Below are 22833 nucleotides of genomic sequence, written 5' to 3' on the forward strand. Positions count from 1 at the left end.
TCTCCACATTTTTGACATGATACCGCCTCTTTTGGCTGCTTGATTTTACAAATTACAGCATGTTATAACAATATTCTTGTGGATGATTGTAATCGACTCCAGGTAAACCAGTTTCTTCTTTAACAAGGGGGAGACATTGACATGTTGCTTAAATATAAAATATATGTAATATTCATATAGCTATTGCAGCCTATTTAGCAATCGGTATGTCAATTAAACATGATAAAATATTTTTGTTTTTTTAATGAAATGAATTTTTTTTTTTTTTTTTCATCATTAGCAATTCGTGACCTTCTAGATAAGAGCGAGGAATTATTCATTTGAACCTGTTCGATTTCCAGTTATGTTTTTGGATAAGGTTTGCATTAAAGAATCATAAAGAATTTTTATTAAAATGAAAAACAAAACATCAGATTTCAGATCTAATCTGACAATTGTGCATCATAACCAATTTTTACGCATAGATTTGAGAAGCATAACCCACAGACAATTTCTTTCTTTATTTCTCTTTTGTTACGTATTAAAGCATCTTATCCAGCAGGGGGCGCTGCCTTCAATGCTTCACCTTCTCTCCAACGCCAACTTGTCTCTTCAGTATGATTTGCCAAATCAATTGATAAAGCTCATGAATTCTCTCTGTAGGCAACTAAAAATATCGACTGCTCATCCTTGCATCACTTCTCTCGACGCGTTGACAAGCTCTGCGCTAATTCTGAGTGCTCAGGTGAGATTTATATGACGGATGGAGCATATGCCGCTGTGAGGTACACACGCGCGCGCGGGCGCGCACACACATTATTTCCCGTCACAGAATTGAAGCAGACCAGCTGTGAATGTCAGTGGCAATCTCGCACATAGTAACACTGATAAGCAAGACAGAAATTGGCACTGAGCCTTCCTCCCACATACGGAGCCATTTGATGCTAATAAGTGTCAGATCTTATAGGCTACATTTATTCTCCATTGTTTTGTAGGATGTCTTTGTGAATTATGGCTTGAAATACTTTGTTTTCCACTAAAATACTCTTCTTTGTGTGTATATAAACATGTCTATCTATCTGTCTACAGTATTATTACTGTATTCTCAACAGTTTTGTAACATGTGCACATTGATATATAATAAAGCAAGAGCACAAAAAGAACAAAAAACATAATTTAAAATGAAAATATCAATGAAATTCAAGTGGTTATTTAAATATTTTAGGTATGTTGCTGGATATGGTCATGTGATATGCTCAGGTTATATAAAGAAAAGTGACAAAAAACACAGGTAAAAAAGAAAGAAAGAAACTGTTACTGTATATACCAACACGATGTGTGATTTCATCCCCAGTCTCCTGTATTGATCTTTACAAAGTTAAGAAATAATTTTTTGTGATATGTTTGATCCATCCATCCACTCACCCATCTATCCATCAATCTATCATCTATCTATGGTGTCTAGCCATCTATTGACCTTTTTCTGCTATGCATTTTAAACTAGAGATCAGTGCGGATGTTTATGATTGATGTGTATGATATGGACGTGACACTGCTGTGACAGACATGCCTTGCTCTGGGCAGACAACCTAATTAATCGCCAGGGACCGTGATTGCTGTAAATCAGTTTGCAAAACAGAGACCTTAGGCCTCTCCGGTAGAGGAAAAACAAGGAGCATGGAGAAGGAAAACAGAATCAAGCCCTTTGTGTAGCGCTGGAAGAAAAGTGCACACTTGCGTTAGGGACGGCAACAAAACAAAAAGGCCATGAAATATGAAAGAGCCGCCTTTGTGTCATTTGAATAATGGGGATAATTACCCTCTGTCCGGCAAAGCACCTGCATTTGAAATAAGCCTTTGATAGCAACTTAAATCCAGCGAGATGGTGCTGTTTGATTAAGATTCAAGCAGACGCCGTCTCTGCCTTTACAGCAGCTGGAGAGATCACTGTGTCAACAGACTGACTGCACACCTCTGAATGCATATGCGATAATATACATAAAAAAAAAAAAAACAGAGGGTGATGTAACTTTTGCCTTGCTGCAGACAGTATTTTGGGGGTTTAATAAACCTCATCTCATTATCAAAGTGCAGATAATGTGAGTCTTTATTATTATTATTTGCTAATTCTATCCAGACCTGAGACTTTCAAAGCAGGCAGGACGTTGTGTGTCTACAGATATCTCAGTATAGGAGATAAACAGATAGTCTTTAAGCACCTACAAAGCTATCTCTTTTTAATTTGGTTGCACTGCCAGGAATCCATAGATGAGCAGCGTCTCTCATTAAACCACAGTCCTGACATTGTTCGCTAGGAATGGCTTTTTCTATGTCAGTCTGATAGCAGAAATTGCAAGAACATTGTAACACGAAGGCAATGAAATTGCTCAGAAAGTAGACATGTTTTGTTACTTTTTATTCTCAAAGCATTGAAGGCAATACAGTATACTGACAAAGATCATTGTTGCTTCGGGCTTGAATCCCACACCACAATGTGCTCAATATGGACTCTTTGATTTCATTTTGACCATGGACAGGTCAATTTGGCTTTAGGTTCAGAATCCAGAATGGATCCATGCTGTATCTGTAACTCTTGCTGAGAATGCACAATATACAGTATATTTGAGTTCTTTTTATTATTATAATAGAGATCGCATAGAAGAATGTGGTTTCCAGTTAGTTGTGGAATCCTCGTTCATGCATCTCCAGTGTTGGTGAGGGTCATAGATGATCCTTTATCGATGCTTTTATTAGACAGCTGAGTATAAATACATTCAAGCTTTTCTTTAGTCTGCATTATTATGGTAATCTATAATCAGTAATCTATCGCTTGCCCTTTTCTCTTTACGACAGCCAGCTATGTGCCACTCTGAATCTGCCACGGTAAACATCAAAATTTTGCAGGGCAGCTGGAATTGACAGAAATGGAGCATTTGCCTCCAGGACAGGATAATGAATATTTGTGGATTTTTTTTTAAGAAATTTGGACAATATTGCTGCTGCATCTCTGTGCTGTTCCTTGATGCTGAGGCTCAAAAGAAATATCAGGGATAAAATTTCACAATTTGGCTGTGCTTCACTCATTTTGGAAAAATAACTGGTTGTGAGGATCTGAAAGAAATACTGCACTGATTCATAAACAGGGAAATAATGTAAAAATGTAAATGAATAAATTAAATAATAAAATACAATTGTCACAAGATTAACCTCATTGATTTATTAATTATAATAAAGCATGTTTTGTATTGACAGCCATAGTGTTACTAGTTTTCTCATTAGGATTTTACATCTAAACATTACTCTCATGGTGGACAGTTAAAAAAAGATTCAGTTGAAAATCGAAAGTAAATCTTTTCCAGCTATTTTATGCATATTTTTTTTAATGTATGTTTGTATTTATTTATGTTACTGTATACACTAGCTTTCAAGGTTTGGGAGCAGTATGTTTTTTTTTATTTTGAATGTTTTTATGCTTAGCAAGGCTGCGTTTATTATAGGAATCATCCGATTTGGGGGTCCGAGGCATCAAAAGGTTCAAAACCCCCTGATCTAGAATCCAGTCACTTTCCTAATTGCCGGCTCGCTTAAAAGAGGCCAAAATCTAAAGCAGACTGGTAATTTCATAACATTTAGCTTTGAGTTAGAGAAATGGGTGACACATGTAAACAAAAGTTATGGATTTCAGCCACATCCCATAGATGAAAGCCTTATTTTTAAGATCAAAGGCAGTTCCTTTCATTTAAAAGGTGTACTTCTCCACAAATTGGAACTCTTGTCTCGGCAACCTTCCTGTGATGTTTTAAATCAAAGATTTCAAGAACCCTATGTCATGTCCAAACAAATATCTTTAGGCTCGGCGTGTAAATTGAGGTCACTGTTCTATACTCAAAAGCGGCATGAATGTTGGACAGATAACAGGGTTTGCTTTCTGAAGGCTGAAGTGTGTTTGTGATATGTGTGTCACAGCAGCGGGTGATAATGCCACCTCCCAAAGCTGGCCAGGCAAACATCAGCATAGCGCCTTATCTCTGATTTTGCGCCACCACACCGCAGCTTTGGATCCAAATAGTTCTACTGCTGAATGTGGAAATAAATAAAGAAATAAACATTCTTTTGAGCGGAAGAGGCTTAGGAGAGATGAATTAGGCTTTCTTGGATAAACTGTCAGTCTGGTTTATCATGCTACAGAGCTGTATCTATTTCTGCTTGTCAACAAATTTCGCTCTGATTGGCGGTGACAGTCTTAAATTTAGAGTTAAATCCAACAAAGCCTCTTGTCCTCAAGTTATGGGGCAATGCTTACGTCAAACGCTGAAAATGCAACATGTTTCAAAGGGCTGACGAGAAATGACACAGAAATCTTTGTTTAAGATTTCGTTTAACAATCTGTAGGTTGGCGTGTTGTTTCCCAAAGGTATTCTCTTTCTATTTTACTCTTATAATTGGCAGAGGAGTCTGGAACAGCAATTTCAGAAGTCTCTTTGAACTTTCAGGTTTAAAAGAATTTCAGTGTGACTTTGTTGTAATACACCAGCAATCTTTTCTTGCAGGGAAAATGTTCCTTTTGTCTGGAATTTTTTTGCAGTTTATTTTAATATTTGGGCTGACACTTGAAAGTTTTCAACTTTAAAATCATTTTAAATGATTTTAAAATATCTTTTGTAGGGAAAATACCTTTGTATCTGTTTTTAAGTTTTCATCTTTAAAATAATTTAATAATTAAAAAAACATTCTAAATGATACTTTATCTGCAATTTTTTTAAATGTTTATTTTAATACCAGGGCAGACAATATAAAATGATTATGTGAAATGAAATAGTCCTAAAATAAGCCTTTAAAATTCCTAGAGAAAATATTATTTCCTGCAATATATATATATATATATATATATATATATATATATATATATACATATACATATACAGTTGAGGTCAAAAGTTTACACCCCCCTTTCAGAATCTGCAAATTGTTAATTATACAAAATGCATGTTATTGTTTATTTAGTACTGACCTACTGACGTTTTGTGAAGTGATAGTTGTTCATGAGCCCCTTGTTTGTCCTGAACAGTTAAACTGCCTGCTGTTCTTCAGAAAAATCCTTCAGGTCCCACAAATTCTTTGGTTTTCCAGCATTTTTGTATATTTTACAATAATTGACTAATTGAATATATTTTTTGTCTTGCAGAGGAAAGTGTCTTGTCAATAAAGGAAATGGAAAAAAATATACATTCATGTCTATTTTCTTCCAACATGGAGTTATTTAGTTGGCATTCATTATCATCGTCTGTGATGACATCAATCAGCCGAAGGGCAAGGTAAGAGCATCCTCAGCTGTCTCAAATAACAGGTCTTCTCTCGGTTTGATTGCAGTCATCTCGTAGCGCCACAATAGCAGCTGTGTGCACTGCGTCTGTCTTTGAGAGAAGGATCTCTGTTATCTGTCATGTCACAACTCTGGAGTCCATTCTCCATAATACAATTTGCACATATTGCAATTTTCGAAGCATCGTTGCAGCAAAAGTAAGTTGCAAGCATATAGCATATAGGTGACGCATGTCGATTTTTCAAGAGCGTCATTTAGAATAATGTGGGAGTTTGTGTCCTCTTCAGAACAGAAAATTACAGCGGTGATTCAAGCCTTTTATCTTGGCGAACTGTGTGGACTTCCTTCCAGAAATGACGGCAGAATGGTGAGTCATGGGACTCGGAGTGAATGTGAACAGGTATAAAATAGGCCTCCTGATTGAATGACAACATCTATCACTTGTAGGAAGGTCTTCCTATCTGATCTACTAAGCAAAGGCCAGGTTGAAGCGCATGTGAAGAGTTTCAATTATTTCTAACCTCGGTTCTCTAATAAATGCTTACATTAAATCTCTTATTGAAAATGTCTATTTATACCTAATATTGGACTGTTTGAGTGCTGAGAGTGGTTTACAGACAGTGTGTTGTTGTTTTTTTCCTCAGATGTGTGTTGTCCATTGGAGAAATGATTAAGGATCTGTTGATTTGGGCATCTGTATCTCAGGTAGTTGAATGCCGCTGACCACATCACTCAGTGAGGCGGTGAGTGGATGTGACGTGCACCAGAGGGAAAGAACAGAAGACCAAATCAATATTCACTCATGTGAGTGCAGTAGCGGTGCGGTGGTTCATACCAGATTGATAACACACTGCATGCAGACCAGAGTGAAATGGGTGGAAACGGGAATTTGTTTTTTAATGTTGAACGTGATTCAGAATGCTTATTTGTTCATTTAGGTAGCCTAATTATTAAAGTAATGCTGATAATATATAATTTTTGTCTTTTTTTAGAATATTATAATATTTTATAATAATTTTATGACACACTACTCTTCAAAAGTTTCATTAAGATATATATATATTAAAAGAAATTCATATTTTTAGTCAGTAAGGATGGATTAAATGGGTTAAAAGTGACACTAAATACATGATAAAAAGGATTTCTATTTCAAATATTTGCTGCTATTTTTTCTCAACTTTCTGTTCATCAAAGAAGCCTGCAAAAAATTATTATTTAATTATATTATGCACTATATTTTAAATATATATATAAAAAATATTATAACTGTTCTCACCACTGATAATAATAATAATAAATGCTTCTTCAGCAGCAAATCAGCATATTAGGATGATGTGACACTGAAAACTGCAGTAATATTGCTGAAAATTCAACTTTTGCCATCACAGTAATAAATTACACATTCAAATATATTAATACAGCAGTTATTTTAAATTGTATAATATTTCACATTGTTACTGTTTATACTGTTTTTTGATCAAGTAAATGCTGTTATTTATAATTTTCTATTCACCAAAGAACCCTGCAAAAAAATAAAAAATAATAATCAGTCTATCAATCAATCAATCTCTATTTCCACATTATGCAGCACAACTGTATTCAACATCAATAATAATAATAAATGTTTTTTGAGCAGCAAATCAGTATATTTGAATGATTTCTGAAGGATCATGTGACACTGAAAAATTCAACATTGCCATCACAAAATAAATTACAGTTAATACATTTATAAAATATATTAATACAGAAAAATTGTTATTTTAAACTGTAATAACATTTCACAGTTTTACTGTTTATTTATTATTATTATCATTATTATAATTTTTTTGAAATAAATGCAGCCTTGGTGAGCATAGCTTGGTACACAGTACACAGTAGTGTATATTTAACAGTTTATATTTAGAATAGAATTTAATTACTCTAGTTTTTCCACTCTACTATGAGTAAAAAAAGAGAAAATGTATAAATAATGTTTATTCTAAATAAAAAATAAAATTCCAATATCATTTCTATATATCAAATTATGGGTTTTACGTATCTGGTCACTATAATGAACTTAGGACATCATGTGACTGACAGACACACTCTGACTAGAGTCAAAAGACATCCACGGTTTCCTTTCTACCTCATGGGGCTTTCTCGGTTTACGCTTGATCTGGCAAGACATTGATGATGGTCAATCTCAGCATATCAAGCTGTGTGAGCTAGTTTATGGTCCCCTGATCATTCAAACGCTCGGTGAGCCCACCGACTGTAACACCTTAAAAATAGTCCAATCCCCAGAGGAAAAGAACAATTACATGGTTTGTGAGTATCTTCATTCCATGCAGTGGCTTTAACAGTTTGTTGGAGTTTGCTAGAATAAACACCAACACAATAACTCTTCATATCGTGAGTAAATTCAAAACATTTCAAGTTACTCAAGCTTGACTTGAATAGTGATGTTGAAAGTATGGCTTGGTAAACAAAACTTTGACAGAATCCTCCCATGATATGTGAACAACTTTCATTGAAGCTGGCAATGTGTTGGATGAAACGGTGTTATGATGAATTGGTTTTGTTGGAGGCAGGGCTACATACTTTCTCTCAGAAATGGATTTTGTTGCCCTTATTTACATCATTTTGAGAATTTTAGGCTATTGGCTCCCCTCTGTCCCTCTCTGACCCCTTCAAGCACCGATATTAAAAGCATGTGCAGGAAAACTGAATTACATTTTTGTCAGCTGTTCAAGGACAAGTGAGAACTGTTTGTGCCATTTGAGTTATGTGATTTCTTCAGCAGACCTCACGGAAATACTAAACATAAATTCCCTTCAGAGTTTCTGAAACATACTAAATAATTTTTTACATTTTATTTCTGTATAGCAATAAGCCTCAACAGGAATTTTACTACAGATGTGAGGTACAACATTTACATTTATTATTAAAGGAATAGTTTATCCAAAACTGAAAAGATGTGGATGAGTTTGTTTCTTCTTCAGAACAAATTTGGAGAAATTTAGCATTACATCACTTGCTCACCAATGAATCCTTTGCAGTGAATGGGTGCCGTCAGAATAAGAGTCCAAACAGCTGATAAAAACATCAGACTCCAGTCTATCTACACTGTATAAACTTAAAACAACAAGTTGAGAAAACATCAAAAATCTGCTGAAGCTGGTTACCTTCAAATTTTAAGTTGGCTCACCTTTTTTTTTTTTTTTTTACAGTGTATTAACGTCTTGTGAAGTGAAAAACTGTTTCAGAGAAACAGATTTATCATTAAGACGTTTTTAGCTTCAGTCCGTTGCTTCCTGCTGAAATACAAGTCCTCTACCCATAATAAAGTCATCCAATCTGAATCACAAGGGAAATATGCATGATCATGCACAATTCACAAGCGAAAATTGAACAAAATCTAAACAAATGTCAGTGGAATTTGATGTTATAGAGGACAAAAGTGGAGTGTTGGGGAGTAACTAGTTACATGTAACAGAATTACGTAATGTAATCATAAAATAAATGTAGCTAATCTATTATAGTTACTGAGAAAAAAATGTGTAATTAAATTACAGTTACTTATGAAAATGTTAACAATTACAAAGGGGGTTACATCTGAATATTTTCACACACATACAGATTTGATTGATTTCTTTCCCAAATTGCATTGACACCAATGTTTCAGGAGTTTAGAGCACAGAAGGACAATAACTGTTTTATTTTCTATTTTGGGTTTATGTATATGCTTTATTTTTTTTAGATTAACAGTTTTTTTTCCCAAGGCATTGTTATGCCATTGTTTCCTCTATGCAAGGATTTGATTTCAAAAACAGCATCATATGTATTAAAACTATATCTTATGAATTTAAATCTGTATTTAACCTGAATGATCTCAAAGTAAAAAAAAAAAAAAGAATTTGTGGTGGCTGTGCTTTAAAATTAAATGATTATCATCTTAATTCAAGTGATGAAGGATTTTGATCATTTTGACAGTAATCAGTCTTGAGTACTACTGTAAGGTTAAATGTTTGCAGGTGATTAACAGTTGAAACATCCTTTAGAAAGTAATCAAAAAGTAATCCAATGTAGTCAGTTACATTCCTTTAATAAGGTAATTGAAATAATTACACTACTTACATTTTAAATAGGGTAACTTGTAATCTGTAACCTATTACATTTCCAAAGTAACCTGCCCAACACTGCTTATGGACTCATATTTTGGCCCGAGGTGATGTTTAAAATTAAAACGGCTTAATGATGCTTTAATGATTTGTTTATGAGTGCACATTACTTTGACATTTTGTTCTAAAACATAAATTATCCCTGTCAAACCATGAATTTTGCAGCTTTTGTTTTTTGTTGTTGCTAACAAGTACACAAAGACTACAACTTCCACAAAAGTATAAGTTTTGATTCATCAAAAAGTATGTAGTCCTTATTTAGCAGCTTGTGCTGAAAAGAAACGCCTTTAAAATGCATATTTGAAGTAATTTATGTTGTAGAGCAAAGCATAAAAGTTAATAAACCCCCAATAGGTACATTCCTAAGGGAAATTAGCCTTCCTGATTTATGTACAGATTGAAGTTAAGACTGCTGAGCTTTACAGTAATCGAAATAAACTGTTCTACTGCCAAGTATAGAGTTTATGGTTGTTGAGCAAAGTAGGGGTGAGTTTATCTGCATTGAATTTAGAGTCCATTTATTACAAAATGATTGCACCAGTACTTTTGTTTTAAATGCCAGTGTATGTTGTATTATAGTAGTCCTTTCAATACTTCAATACTATTCTTTTTTTCTCAGTTTAAGTGGAATGTGTGTTGGTCTGGACCATCTCTTCTGTGAGTGGATATCAGATTTAGCTACACTTTCTTCAGGGCCAATGAACAGGCTGATAGAAGCGTTCTAATTATCTTGAAAGTGATTCAGTGATGAGCCGTTACCCTGTTAGTCGTCCCATTTACATTTTTCAGTGTTTCTTTGGGCAGCCAATTAGGAGGGTTGCAAATTAGGTGCATAATAAGCAGCCAATCAAGAAGAATCATTATTTGCTTAATGGGAAGAAGGATTTTAGTTTTCCCATTTTTTTCACCTTGACATACAATATAATTGCTGATCGCAGTGTGGAAAAGTGGCAAACATCATAATTTTCAATATGTTCTTGGGCCAAAGAGCACATTGAAAACACATCTGTCAGCATCCGTTGTCAAATACGCTTTGACAGAGTGACCTATACGGATGCTGACTCTTGGCTTTAGGCTGTGAAATAATTTCATAATTGTTTTCCACTTGCTAATCATTACTGTGTGTTTGTGCTAAAGCGAAGTGTGGGGTTGTGTTTGTTGGGCAGGCTAAATGTCAAACTGTCATGCTGATTAACAAAATGCAGGAAACTGATTTGTATTCTCGTGTATCTGTCGTGCTGCGAGCCGTAATTGGTGTGAGCTTTTTGGTGTGAGTAATTGGCGAATGCGTTTTAACAGGTCAAATATTCTTATTATCTCCAATGAAAGTGGATTATAAATATGATTTAATTGACTGCTTTGCCCTTTTTATCTCTGAAAGTGCACTATTTGATCTTAAAAAAAATGTGTAGTAATAGTTGCAGTATTTTAGAAGTATCCTCTCTTTTATCACTGCTGGATGAAATTTCATCGTGTGAACTCTTGCTTCTGTGACAGTTGCCAAAGGACATCTCCAGAGCGGTTTATAGAGTGACCTTGGGGCATAAGTTTTGAATATGGAAATTGCTTTCCGTTTTAGGCCCTGATTAAGTGCTTTGCACACAGCATTCTATGCCTATTAAGTATTTAATGTCCGTTTAATGAATGCTCTTATTAAATACCTCTGATGAGTTCTGAAACCTCATAATGAATTTGACACGGTGGCCATGAGCTTCTGTGAAAATTAGCCGTTTACTCTAATGTCTGATCATCAGCCATTACATGTCCAGCTGTGGTTAGTGGAACTGACCTGCGATTAAGTTACGCAATACAGTAGATTTTGGTCCTTAGCTGAAGGATTTAAATGTGGGTTATTTGTTTAGTACATTATATTTCTGTGGATTTTGCATATTGTTGTTGTGCGAGTGCTCACATTTTTATTGAAATAAGTCAGTTTTTGATTAATTTAAACAATTGTATTTCATTTTTCAATTGTTTATTCATTTTAAATAAATAATTTTAAAGTAACATTCTGATACATAATAGGTTTGTATTTTCAATTGTAATTTGTAAAAAATAATTGTATTAATATATTATTTTTAAATTTTTATTTGCTAATTTGACCATTTTTGTGGAGAATATAATGGAGAAATTATTCTATTATTAAGATCAGAAAATTTTTACTGGTGTTTCTGATACTAAATTGGTTTATATTTTAAACATAGGTTTTTTTATGATTTTGAAATTATTTTGTTTGTAATTTTACATTTTATGAATTTTTTATTTAAATTTTTTTTTTCATTTGTGACATTGACCATTTTTGTTCAAGAAATTTTTCTATTATTAAAGTCAGAAAATTTTCACTGTTGGTTTCAGTCCTTCAGGACCCCACTGAACATGTAATTTATGATTATAGTGTTATAATATACTCAGCATCTAGGTTATAATTGCCATAAAAATTGCATGCATGAATTTTGATGGTGTTTGGAGGTCAGAAATCACTTTTCAGCTCAATTCTCAGAGCCAAAAGTTGAGAACTGCTTTCCTTTTCCTCTCTCTCTCTCTCTCTCTCTCTCACACACACACACACACACACCACTTCTATTTGACTTACAAAGGACATAATGATAGTGAGCAAGTCCTTTTGTCACTGATGAGATAAATATTTATGAGCGGGCGTGGAGGCGATTGAACCGACTTTCTTTGGACCGAGGGGCTTCATTAAACGGCAGGCCAAATCACTGAGGTCATGCGGCTGAGTGAGATCCACGTCTGCAGTTCACCGCGTGGGCTCTCTGGAGTGCCCATCAGTGGGCTGCTGTGTAGACATGTAAAAAAAAATCTCCACATGCTGGTATCTTCATATCAAAGAGAGCTGATTACCACCAAATATTTCAAATTGCACTTCCCTCTTTCCCTCTTCAGCATCAAGAGTCCCTTCAATCCCATCGCGGCCTCTTTTCTCTTATTCTTCACTGACAAGTCTATGTACAGGGCCTCAAGAACGTCCGATAAATTGCATGAAGTGAAGAACACATCTGTTGGTTAAATGACATTTGCTGGACTGCGAAAATGAGTCAAGTAAATAATGTTGACGTATAACTAAAGATTTACTTGATTGTAGGAGTTTGTTGTTGCTTATATACTAATAAAAAGTTCTCGAAAATTTTGAATTAGAAAAACTGAAATAGTATTTTCTTATAAAACATGCTGCAATAAACTTAAAACAATTAACTCAATTAATTAATTATTTTCTGTGTATTTATTTTAAATGGTTCAATATTATGTGCTTCATCTCATGTTACATAAATACTCATCATATAAGCATTCATAAAACAAAAGACCAGTGTTGGGGAAAGTTACTTTTAAAAGTAATGCGTTACAATATTGTATTACTCCCTAAAAAAATAACTACACTGTAAAAAGTGATGTTGACTTAACTTAAAAAAGTTGAGGAAACCCGTTGCCTTAAAACTATTAAGTACATAATAATTTAAAAAAAAAAAAAGTTAAGTGAACTTGACAATTCAATTAACTTATTTTTTTAAGTTAAGTCAACTTATCACTTTTTACAGTGTAATAACATTACTTAGTTACTTTTTGTGGAAAGTAATGTGTTACGTTACTTTTGAGTTACTTTTTAAATCTGTGCAAAAAGTTCTTGTTTTACAAATGTAAAAGCCTCTTCACAACAAAAGTGAAATGAATACGCTTCAGGCTGAAGGAAATTTACGTATTTATGTTTATGTATGGAATTTTAAATTTAGGTAAATTTAAACAACTTGAAAAGTGAATTTTGCATCCGATGACCCCTTTAAAAAACAATCAACTAAACTTAAAGAGATAGTTCACATCAAAGATAATTCACGTAGTTTATATAATTTTTTACCTCTGATACATGCAATGTATGCAGATCAGCTGTTAGCATGAAACTGGTTCCCTCTACAAAAAGCCAATGGGTTTTTTCCATAGGCTTTTGGATTATCGCAAAAAATAAGCTCTGTGTGTTCAATCATAGTTCATGAAACTTACACACTTTGTCCATCAAGATAATCTTCACAAAATAATATAACATTGATGAATTTTGATGCCTAAATACAAGCTTTGGAACGTTTAAAACCAAGAATTGACTGCCATTATATGACTGACAGACTGCAACGTTTGAGTTAGAAAAACTTTGTTTGTGTTCTACTGAAGAAACAAAGTCACCTACATCTTGGATGCCATGGGGGTAAGCAGATTTTCATTTTTGGGTGAACTATCCCTTTAATTTTTGGTTGAAGAACAAACCTATCCTGACGTCACAAGGCTAAATTTCACATAAAAATCAACAACAGTAATGTAAAAAAAAAAGTCAAAGAAGGCAACCATAATTATTTATGCGTCAGAGCGTGCTGGAACAATAGGCTGAATGCGAACGAACCACAAAACATTATTTTAGTATAGGTCTTTTCGAATAAATAATAATAATAATAAATCTTACCTGCCATGCTTAAAAAATACTGTAAAAATGTATGCTGTAAAAAAAGAAATAAAGAAAATTGTTTATATACCCATGTTTTCAGTGCAGAGCTCTTTTAAAGTGTTCTTTAAAGTTAAACATTTTCATGTACTCTTTAAAAGTAAAGTTTAAAAAGAAGAATTTTCTAGTTCTTTAAAGAAATCAATACTCCATTAAAATGGTTTTTAAAAGGCGTGAAAAAATTTATTGAAAATATTAACATCAGATTTGCCAGTTATGGAAATGTGACATTTTAAATTCAATTTATACATTAACTAAAATAATTAATATATGTATATATTTAAATCTAAAAGTCATACAAACTGTTGTCTTTTATGTTTTGTAAGTTTTACAAACACCCCATTATTTACAGTTTGTGCTGACTTGGGGAAACGGTATCTCTGCAAAGTTTTCCAGTCTTTTCCCTCAGTAACGAGTGAGTTCTTCTCTGTGTATTATGAGTAAAGCTTTTTAGGTTCTTCATGTAGTTTGGGTTGGTGGGAAAAGGCAGGCATTCTTTTAAACAGCTGGTGCCGATGGGTTAGCCTATGTCTAGAGATGATATCTGGATGACCTTGTCCTGTCCATCTCTGTGTGATAAGATGATCTGACAGATAACTCCCATGAGCCCCCGGACATGTGCTGCTTCATAGCACTCCAACCCTGACAACAGCATGTTGATCCGAGTATATCCGTCTTCTCCTTGGGATGCCATCTTGTTCAGTTGAACTATTAAAAATGCATGAGGAGAGTTGTTTGTGTGTGTATGAAGTGACATCTCAATACTCCAAGTACCACTCCTGATCAGAACTTTTTTATGCTTTATATACACACATAAACACACACCTGAAGTTGTTGTAATGGATTCATGATGTCCAACAACTCTTAAAAACTTGGGTGATGTGGTGGGTGTAGTTTTTTGCTGACACTTTTAATGTCACATTTTTTTAATGTTCCCATAGCTCAGAATTTCACGTACTGTATGTACATTTTTAAACCTACACTACATGTAAAGCTCAAAGTATGATGTTCCTTATTGTGATAGACTGGACACAACTTTCTGAAGAAGCTTCAAAACAACCCTCAGTCTGGGATAAGAGACATGATGTGCGTCAGTCAGAGCGAAGAATCTGCCAGCCGTCAGCTCAAGCACCAATCATGACCTGCCATTCACAACATCCTGAAATCTTCAATGTTCAGGCATCACGTGCTTCCCTATAAGGTACAGTGAGGTCCAAATTCTTATACCACTAGTAGAGATGCTTGTATTTGTATTTTTAAAATAATTTCTCATTACAAGTATATTTAATTTTCAGTCTGAAATTTTATGTGTGGGATTAAAATTAATTTTAAGTCTTAGTTTTTGGTGTCTTTTCAGGGCTCACGTCTATGGTTAAAATGGTTAATCCCAGGCTCATTCGCAATACGTGTCTATAAATACATTTCTGCAACACCGTCATTATGTACCTTACTGCATGTTTCGCGGCAGTTTCAAAGTGAAACATCCAGTGAGTGGCGCTAAAATGCGGGTTAAAACATGACCCTGGCACGTATTTGTTACGTTGATATAGGCACGTATTGCTGTTTGTATTACGTTGCTTCAGGTACATATTCAAATATCCGTAATTCAAATATCCGATGAGTGTCGCTAAAAGTTAATTCTCTATCGTGTTGGAAATATCCCCTACGCCAAACCCAACCCTAAACCTACCCGATAGTGTTAACAAATGCAAAAGTGATATAAAAACGGATTTGTTGATGCAGCCAGGCGATTTTAACTTCCTTTAAACGTCTGAGCTGAGCTGTTTTGTTGAACCGTAGGTTTTTGTTTTGTCTTATAAATTGAGCTCTTCATCTCTCAAGTGCAACACCGTATCACGTGAGCTACCAAGAAAACCTACGGAATTAGAAAACTCGTGCATATGAAGCTGTGTACAGGTGCATCTCAATAAATTAGAATGTCGTGAAAAGTTCATTTTTTCTTGTGTTATTTCAAAAAGTGAAACTTTCATATATTTTAGATTAATTGCATGTAAAGTAAAACATTTCAAAAGTTTTTTTTGTTTTAATTTTGATGATTAGAGCTTACATCTCATGAAAGTCAAAAATCAGTATCTCAAAATATTAGAATATTTACATTTGAGTTTCAATTAATGACCATCCCTACAGTATAAATTCCAGGTATCTCTTGTTCTTTGAAACCACAATAATGGACTGCTGACTTCGCAATGATCCAGAAGACGAACATTGACGCCCTCCACAAAGAGGGTAAGTCACAGAGGGTCATTACTGAAAGGTGTGGCTGTTTACAGAGTGCTGTATCAAAGCATATTAAATGCAAAGTCTGGAAGGAAGAAATTGGGTAGGAAAATGTGCACAAGCAACAGGGATGACCGCAAGCTTGAGAATACAGTCAAGCAAAGTTGATTCAAACACTTGGGAGAGCTTCACAAGGAGTGGACTGAAGCTGGAGTCAGTGCATCAAGAGTCACCACGCTCAGACGTCTTCAGGAAAAGGGCTACCAAGCCACTTCTGAACCAGAGACAACGTCAGAAGCATCTTACCTGGGCTGTGGAGAAAAAGAACTGGACTGTTGCTCAGTGGTCCAAAGTCCTCTTTTCAGATGAAAATCATTTAGAAACATAAAAACACATAAAAGCTTCCAAAGTTTTGGGCCTCTGGTGGGCCACAGAGGTATTGCAGGGTGCCCATTGCCTAGGCTAAGTCAATCCAATGAACATTTTCTCTGTTCTGAAATGTTTTTCTCATAATATCAGTAAATAATATATCAAAACTAACTTTTGGAGCCTTTGCTTTTTTGGAAGCTCAGTTCTAGTAAGATTATATCAAACAATAACATGTGCAATAATAATTTAAAATGCAACTGAGAAAGATTTGTGCATGTCCACATATTTATTCAGTCAATGAGTGAATCAACCCACACCTGAACTCCCTTAATGAACCATGAGTCATTTTTCAGTTATGTCAGTAATGAACCATTAACTGTTACTGTGATGTATACTAGACTTACATCAATCTATTTATTATTTGTTCATATAACATGTTAAATGCAAACATTTTGACAACAGGGTTTGGTTGTAAAAAATAATAATAGTATTCTATAATAAATGTTTGTCAGCAGGATCTTGTGAAAGTATGACATTTTCTCATGGTCATTGTGGAAATTTTGTTTAATAGTTCTAAATCATCAATATTTTTTATTCAATTTATGTCATAGTGTTTCTGTTTTAATTTTTTTTATTTTAAAAACTGTTTATTTCCTGGTTTAAATGTGATTTTGAATTAGACTTTTTACTCCACTTTCAAGCTATGAAACTCAAGTGGCCATTCAGTTGTCCTCTTTTAGTTTGTCCATTGTATGCCTTATTTATTTTAAAGATTGTATTCTATGTCAAGAGCATCTTCTCTACAGCAATTTAGACAAACAACACAATCTCATTTCACTCTCATAACAGGAAAAGCAATTATTCTTCTGAGCAACATCTAAGTGGTTTCACACAAGGACCTGTTTTTGTCATCTAAACACCTTTTTCGTGGCTAAATGGATATTTTCTGGTTATGTGTCTCCAATTGCAAGTTTATAACTCACAATGTGACTTGGTCTTTGCTTACAAGACATATCAATGTGATATTGAAGTCCTGCAGCACCTAACTCTGATAACCTGCAGTGGCCTCTGAGAGCTTTTTGCACTTTTATTCCATTATTGCTAAGTTCATACAGACCCACCTGTACATGGGGAACACACATGAGTGATTGTGAGCTGGCTTTAATCTGTCTCGCCGCGCTGTGCCTGGGGAGGGCTGCAGGTGGCTCAGACCACATGGAGCCAATGCCAACAGCACAGCGCTTCCTAACACACAACACCACTCCAGCACTGAACTGTGTGCTTTTCAGTAGCTGCAGATTTCAGATAGAACTACATTCCTTTGATTAATTATTTGACTTTCTGAGTGGTCTGTGCCTACATGGAAAAATATTGATATTCCTCGTAGATGTCTCTTACATGACTTTTCAACTGCATATGAAAAGAGAAGCAATCGATGGATAATTAAATATTATTGACTAATCTTTTTCATTTATGATTTCTCGGATTCTTTTTCCTGCGAGTTGAATCAAGAAAGGGAATGCTCTGAGACCACATCATTAAAAATCTGGACATAAATGTAAAGATTAATAATTTAGTAAAGTGTAAAACAATGTAGCATTATGATTGAAATGAATAAAAAGATAGGCTACTAACTATTTCTAGGTCACTAGTAAAATAAGGAATACAAGTTTACATTTAGTTTATCAAAAATACAGTAAAAATATTAATACATTGAAATACTATTACATTTTAAAATGTAATTTATTCCTGTGATGGCAAAGCTAAATTTTCAGCAGGTTCACCAGAAATCATTTTAATATGCTGATTTGCTGCTCAAGGAACATTTCTTATTATTAAAGTTATAAATGGTTGTGCTTCATTATGTGTTTTTTGTTTGTTTGTTTTGAAAACTGATACTTTTTTCAGGATTCTTTGGTGAATCGAAAGTTGAAAAGAACAGCAGTTATTTAAAATTGAAATCTTTTGTAACATTAAAAAAAAATGTTTTACTGTCACTTTTAAATTAAAGGCAGCTTTGTTGAATGAAATAATTAATTTATTAAAATAAATCATACGCTAAGTTCTTTTACACAAACTTGAAATATTAAAATTCATGTTATTTTTTTAATGACATATTTCTAATTATTTTTGCTAAAACATTATACATATAAAATATTTCCTTAAGTATTAACCTTTGGATCTGAGATGCTTATTCGACTTTAAAATGATACATTAATTAAAGTCACAAAAAGTAAACAGTACTGTAAAAAAATGTCAACAAACTTTAATGTGTTTATATGTTTATATGAGCCAGATTTGTTTGTGCCCCTGATGGCAAGCCTGCGTTTTTTTGATAAGTCGGTTCTTTCCTTTCACATGAGAATTCTTCTGCGAAACAGACCAACATCCTTTGCCAGTTTCCTGTAACCATAGAGATAGTGAGTTCAGCCAATCCCCAGCCAGGACTGAGTGGAATGTTTTCCTGAACTCTCTATGAATTTCCTTCCACGACAAACGCTCTCTCCCACATTTTTAGAGCACAGCTCTCAATCGTTACCCTCGTCGGGAATACGTCTATGGAATTCTGTGGAAAAAGTAAGTTTTTAATTCCTTTAAAGTTCATTTCTGCTCAAATATTTCATTTCCACGGTATTATAAGTTATGCAAACCTCAGAAGACTGGATGATTATGCTTTTGCAAAGTCTGTAGATACAGCACACTTCATCTCATAGTTACAGCTCAAACTGCCTCACAAATGCTTCGATATTGGCTCAGCCTCAGCAGCTCTCTGGTGTGCAAGACTCACCGAAGCCTTTGATTACATTCTATATTAGACCCGAGATCTCCACAGGATGGCCAGCTCAGTAGACTGATCTCAGCAGGTTAACCACTTACATATTTCAGTCATTCACACAAAGGCTCATTCTGTTCCAGTGCTGTTTTAATTGAGCACCAGGAGTCGCCATCAGGCCCCGATCCAACTCCTGGGATTGCAAACCATGTTCTCCAGAACAGATGTTCAGCAACGGTCGACTGCATTTGCCTCTGCTGAGACACTTCCAAAATTGGGGTTTGCAGAAATGCCATAGAAGAACCATTTTGGTTCCCCAAAGAGCAGTTTTTCCATTGTAAAAAAACCTTTTCTGGAACCATAGATACCAATAGAGTGTGTGGCTGAGAAACACATGTCTGGATTGACAGGAGCTATGACCACTGAAAGTACAGACAGATCCCTGATAGTTTTCCCTAATGTTCCTCTCAGGAAGACATCTTCTGTGAATCAGTCATCCATAGGCTGTAGGACTTCAAATCTGCCTGATGTTTGCTGGGACTTTGAGCTTAGTTTGGCTGTGGTGTTGATGGTCTTGGCTGGGATTTTGATCTTGGCATTGCTGTACTGGGTGCTCCTGCTGCGCCACAGGCTCCGCGTCGCTCAGGCTGGGAACACTCTGGAATACTTTGGTTTCTACCACATGGCTCAGTATGATCTAAAAGAGCTGCCCGTAGTGACCCCTTCTCTTCCCTCCCCACCTCCACCTGTTCCTCCACCTCCTCCTCTTCACGTCACTCCACCTCCACCGCCCGTGTTGTATATGTCCACCCCCATCATCCACACCACCCCACCCAGCCCTCACCCGTCATGTGGAGCCAGCTCGGACGCAGAGGTGTATTCGCGGATCGGAGTCCTTCGACCCACAAGACCCTCCAGTGTGAGTCAGACCCAGGTGATCCTGTTTGAACACTCTGCTCTTTGACGGACTGATGCTTTCAAGTACAAGCACAGCTGTCTTCATTTCAGCTGTTTAAAGTCGTGTGGATATTTTGGGCTGTTTTGTCTTATTTAAAGTGTCTGGGGTAGATCAGACAATCACTCTCTTTTTTAAGTACGTTCATGTTTTTTTTTAGATGTGTTACATTTAAAAGCTTTCATATGTGTTTCCTATGTTAGGAAAAGTAACAGGAAAAGGGTTTGTTTTGAAACAAACATATTGCTCTTTTTCCTGAATCTGCCTTTGTAATTTCCTTTAAAGGGTGGGATTTCCTGAGGAGACTTTCCATTGCTTTGTTCCTCTCTGCCTCTTAGGATTTTAATGTTCAATGTTCTTTTACTCTCACTGTCTTAGCAAATATACTTTAGGTTAATATCAAATAAATAAGTCTAAAAATAATTCCGTATTATAAAATAAATAAATGTATACACACACTACCATTAAAAAGTTTGAGGTTGGTGTGATTTTTTATTTTATTTTATTTTTTTGAAAGAAGCTTCCTATGCTCACAGGGCTGTATCAGTGAAATCAGTCAAATATTGTGACATATTTTCTATTTTAAACTATAATTTATTCCTTCCTGTGACTGCAAAGCAGAGTTTTCAGCAGCCATTACTCTTTAGTGTCACATGATCCTTTTAATATGCTGATTTGGGTCTGAAGAAACAATTTTTATTATTATCAATGTTGAAAATGTTTTCTTAAAACCATAATTCTGTAACCAAAACACAGTAAATAAATGCTTCAGTTGCAGTAGCTGTGTAAATTACAACACATCGCAGCTGTGCCCTGTGTCGTCTCTGAAATGAATATGTTGTTCATGTACAAACATTCTAAGGCCACAAAGTGTATCTGAATAATTGATGACCCTCTACCATTTCCTTTTCTCATAATGTATAATTTAGCATTGTGAAATAGCTGCGGGAGGAATATGATAATTGTGGAGCAAAAGTTCACGACCTTGTTTTTGAACTGAAAACTTGCAGTGGATTTTATATTTTACTCAGTGAATATAAGTGGTCTAAATAATATTTTCCAAACATTTGATGTATTTAAATCAACGATTAAGACATTGTATGCTATTCACAGCTATAATATGACTTAATTATTCAGTCATAGTTAATTTGATGTGCAAGTTCTATTGTCCTGTTTAATTGCTGTATAGGTCTGCCTGTGTATATGATAAAAGAAAGCGGTCATTTTTGTTTAGAAAATGAGTTTGCAATGATACTCTTAATTTCAATATCACTTTTGATTGTCTGCAAAAACATACCAGAACAAAAAAAAAAAAAACAGATTAGAACATATTTCTCTGACGTGTCTTTAAGCAAACAAAATTTGTCACTTGAAGTGTTTGTCAAAATAAAGCAATATATTTTTCAACACTGAGAATATTTTATGGATAATATAGGAGTCAGTTCCATCCAATATTGCATATGTGCATGATTGCATGCGTGAGTGTCTTTTATTTTTACACCAAGCTGCATGTTTGTGCTTTGTGCTTGACAGTCTAAAACTTTTGATAGTAGGAAACAAGAAAATACATAAAATGAACAAACTATATTTTGCAGTAGTGAAAATATACTGCATTTTTGGTGCCACAAACACAAAAAGTGTCTCCTATGAAGCAGATGTGACTTTGATTCTAGTATCATGTACCGATCCCACTTTCCCTCGCCTTCATTTCCTGTCTCCTCTCAACTGTCTCTTTCATTAAAAATGGCAAAAAGCCCAAACCTAAAATAGCAATAAACAATAAATTTCAATTTTGTGGAATACTGCCTGTTCCTGTCTGCTTTCTCATATGTGGAAAGCTTTTCTTCTGTCCTGATTTTGAATGAAGTGTTTTGGAAATCTTACCTTTCATATGTCCTCTAACTGAAGTTGGAATACTAGCACCTGCCACCTCTGGGAAAGCGTTCATTGACATACACTCCAGCTGTAATTGTGAACCATAGAACTACATTTTTTGCTGTTTTATTTTAGGTCTGTTTGACAATTGTTGCTAGTGTGCACAAGACCCAAGAAAGCCGTTTTTTGGATGTACCAATTCCCCTGTGAATTACATATGGCTGAGCTGCGTTCTTGAGTTTAAACCTTTGTATCTTGCCCGCTGTGAAGACGGCCACTCGAGAATCGGCGTTCAGCTGGCTGGATTACATTGGACTTTCCAGAATCTCTGCTTTTGACGGTGCATCTGCCTCTGATTATTCTTGGTTGAAAGACTGAGAAATATTCAGAATGTATAGATCTCAAACTGAATAACTAGAGTTTGTAGAAAGTCTGATTATGAAATTTCACCTGAAGTGGTCTTGGTGTCACACTTTTTTAACCTGAAAAACTGTTTTATATGATTGCTTAACTGATTTTTCAAAACTGTAAATATAACAAATCTTAGTATGGAGTATGTTTTATAGGCTGCTACAAAATATTGTTTCAATCTGTCTGAAATTCCATGTTTATTATTAATGTGTTTACCTTTTTGTACACTGAAAAAAGGCAACAAACAAG

General features: G+C 34.8%; 1 protein-coding gene and 1 long non-coding RNA gene across 4 annotated transcripts; both read left to right on the top strand.

The window, feature by feature from the left end:
* Positions 1-18077, top strand: LOC131528841 (uncharacterized). Of its 3 annotated transcripts, none has more exons than XR_009267943.1 (3): positions 1-5669; positions 5947-6106; positions 14988-18077. It is a non-coding gene; the product is annotated as an uncharacterized LOC131528841 (long non-coding RNA). The 3 variants fall into 3 exon arrangements; XR_009267941.1 differs by having other exon boundaries at positions 4890-6106; positions 14988-15164; positions 15321-18077; XR_009267942.1 differs by having other exon boundaries at positions 4891-5499; positions 5590-6106.
* Positions 18078-18217: 140 nt separating this feature from the next.
* On the top strand, positions 18218-22255 carry LOC131528839 (uncharacterized). The gene is made up of 2 exons (XM_058758255.1): positions 18218-19147; positions 19487-22255. The coding sequence occupies exon 2, from the start codon at positions 19738-19740 to the stop codon at positions 20305-20307; it is 570 nt and encodes a 189-aa protein (XP_058614238.1). The 5' UTR covers positions 18218-19147; positions 19487-19737; the 3' UTR covers positions 20308-22255.
* Positions 22256-22833: the final 578 nt, after the last annotated feature.

The sequence above is a fragment of the Onychostoma macrolepis genome, chromosome 21, assembly GCF_012432095.1.
Source record: "Onychostoma macrolepis isolate SWU-2019 chromosome 21, ASM1243209v1, whole genome shotgun sequence".
In the NCBI taxonomy this organism is placed as follows: Eukaryota; Metazoa; Chordata; class Actinopteri; order Cypriniformes; family Cyprinidae; genus Onychostoma; species Onychostoma macrolepis.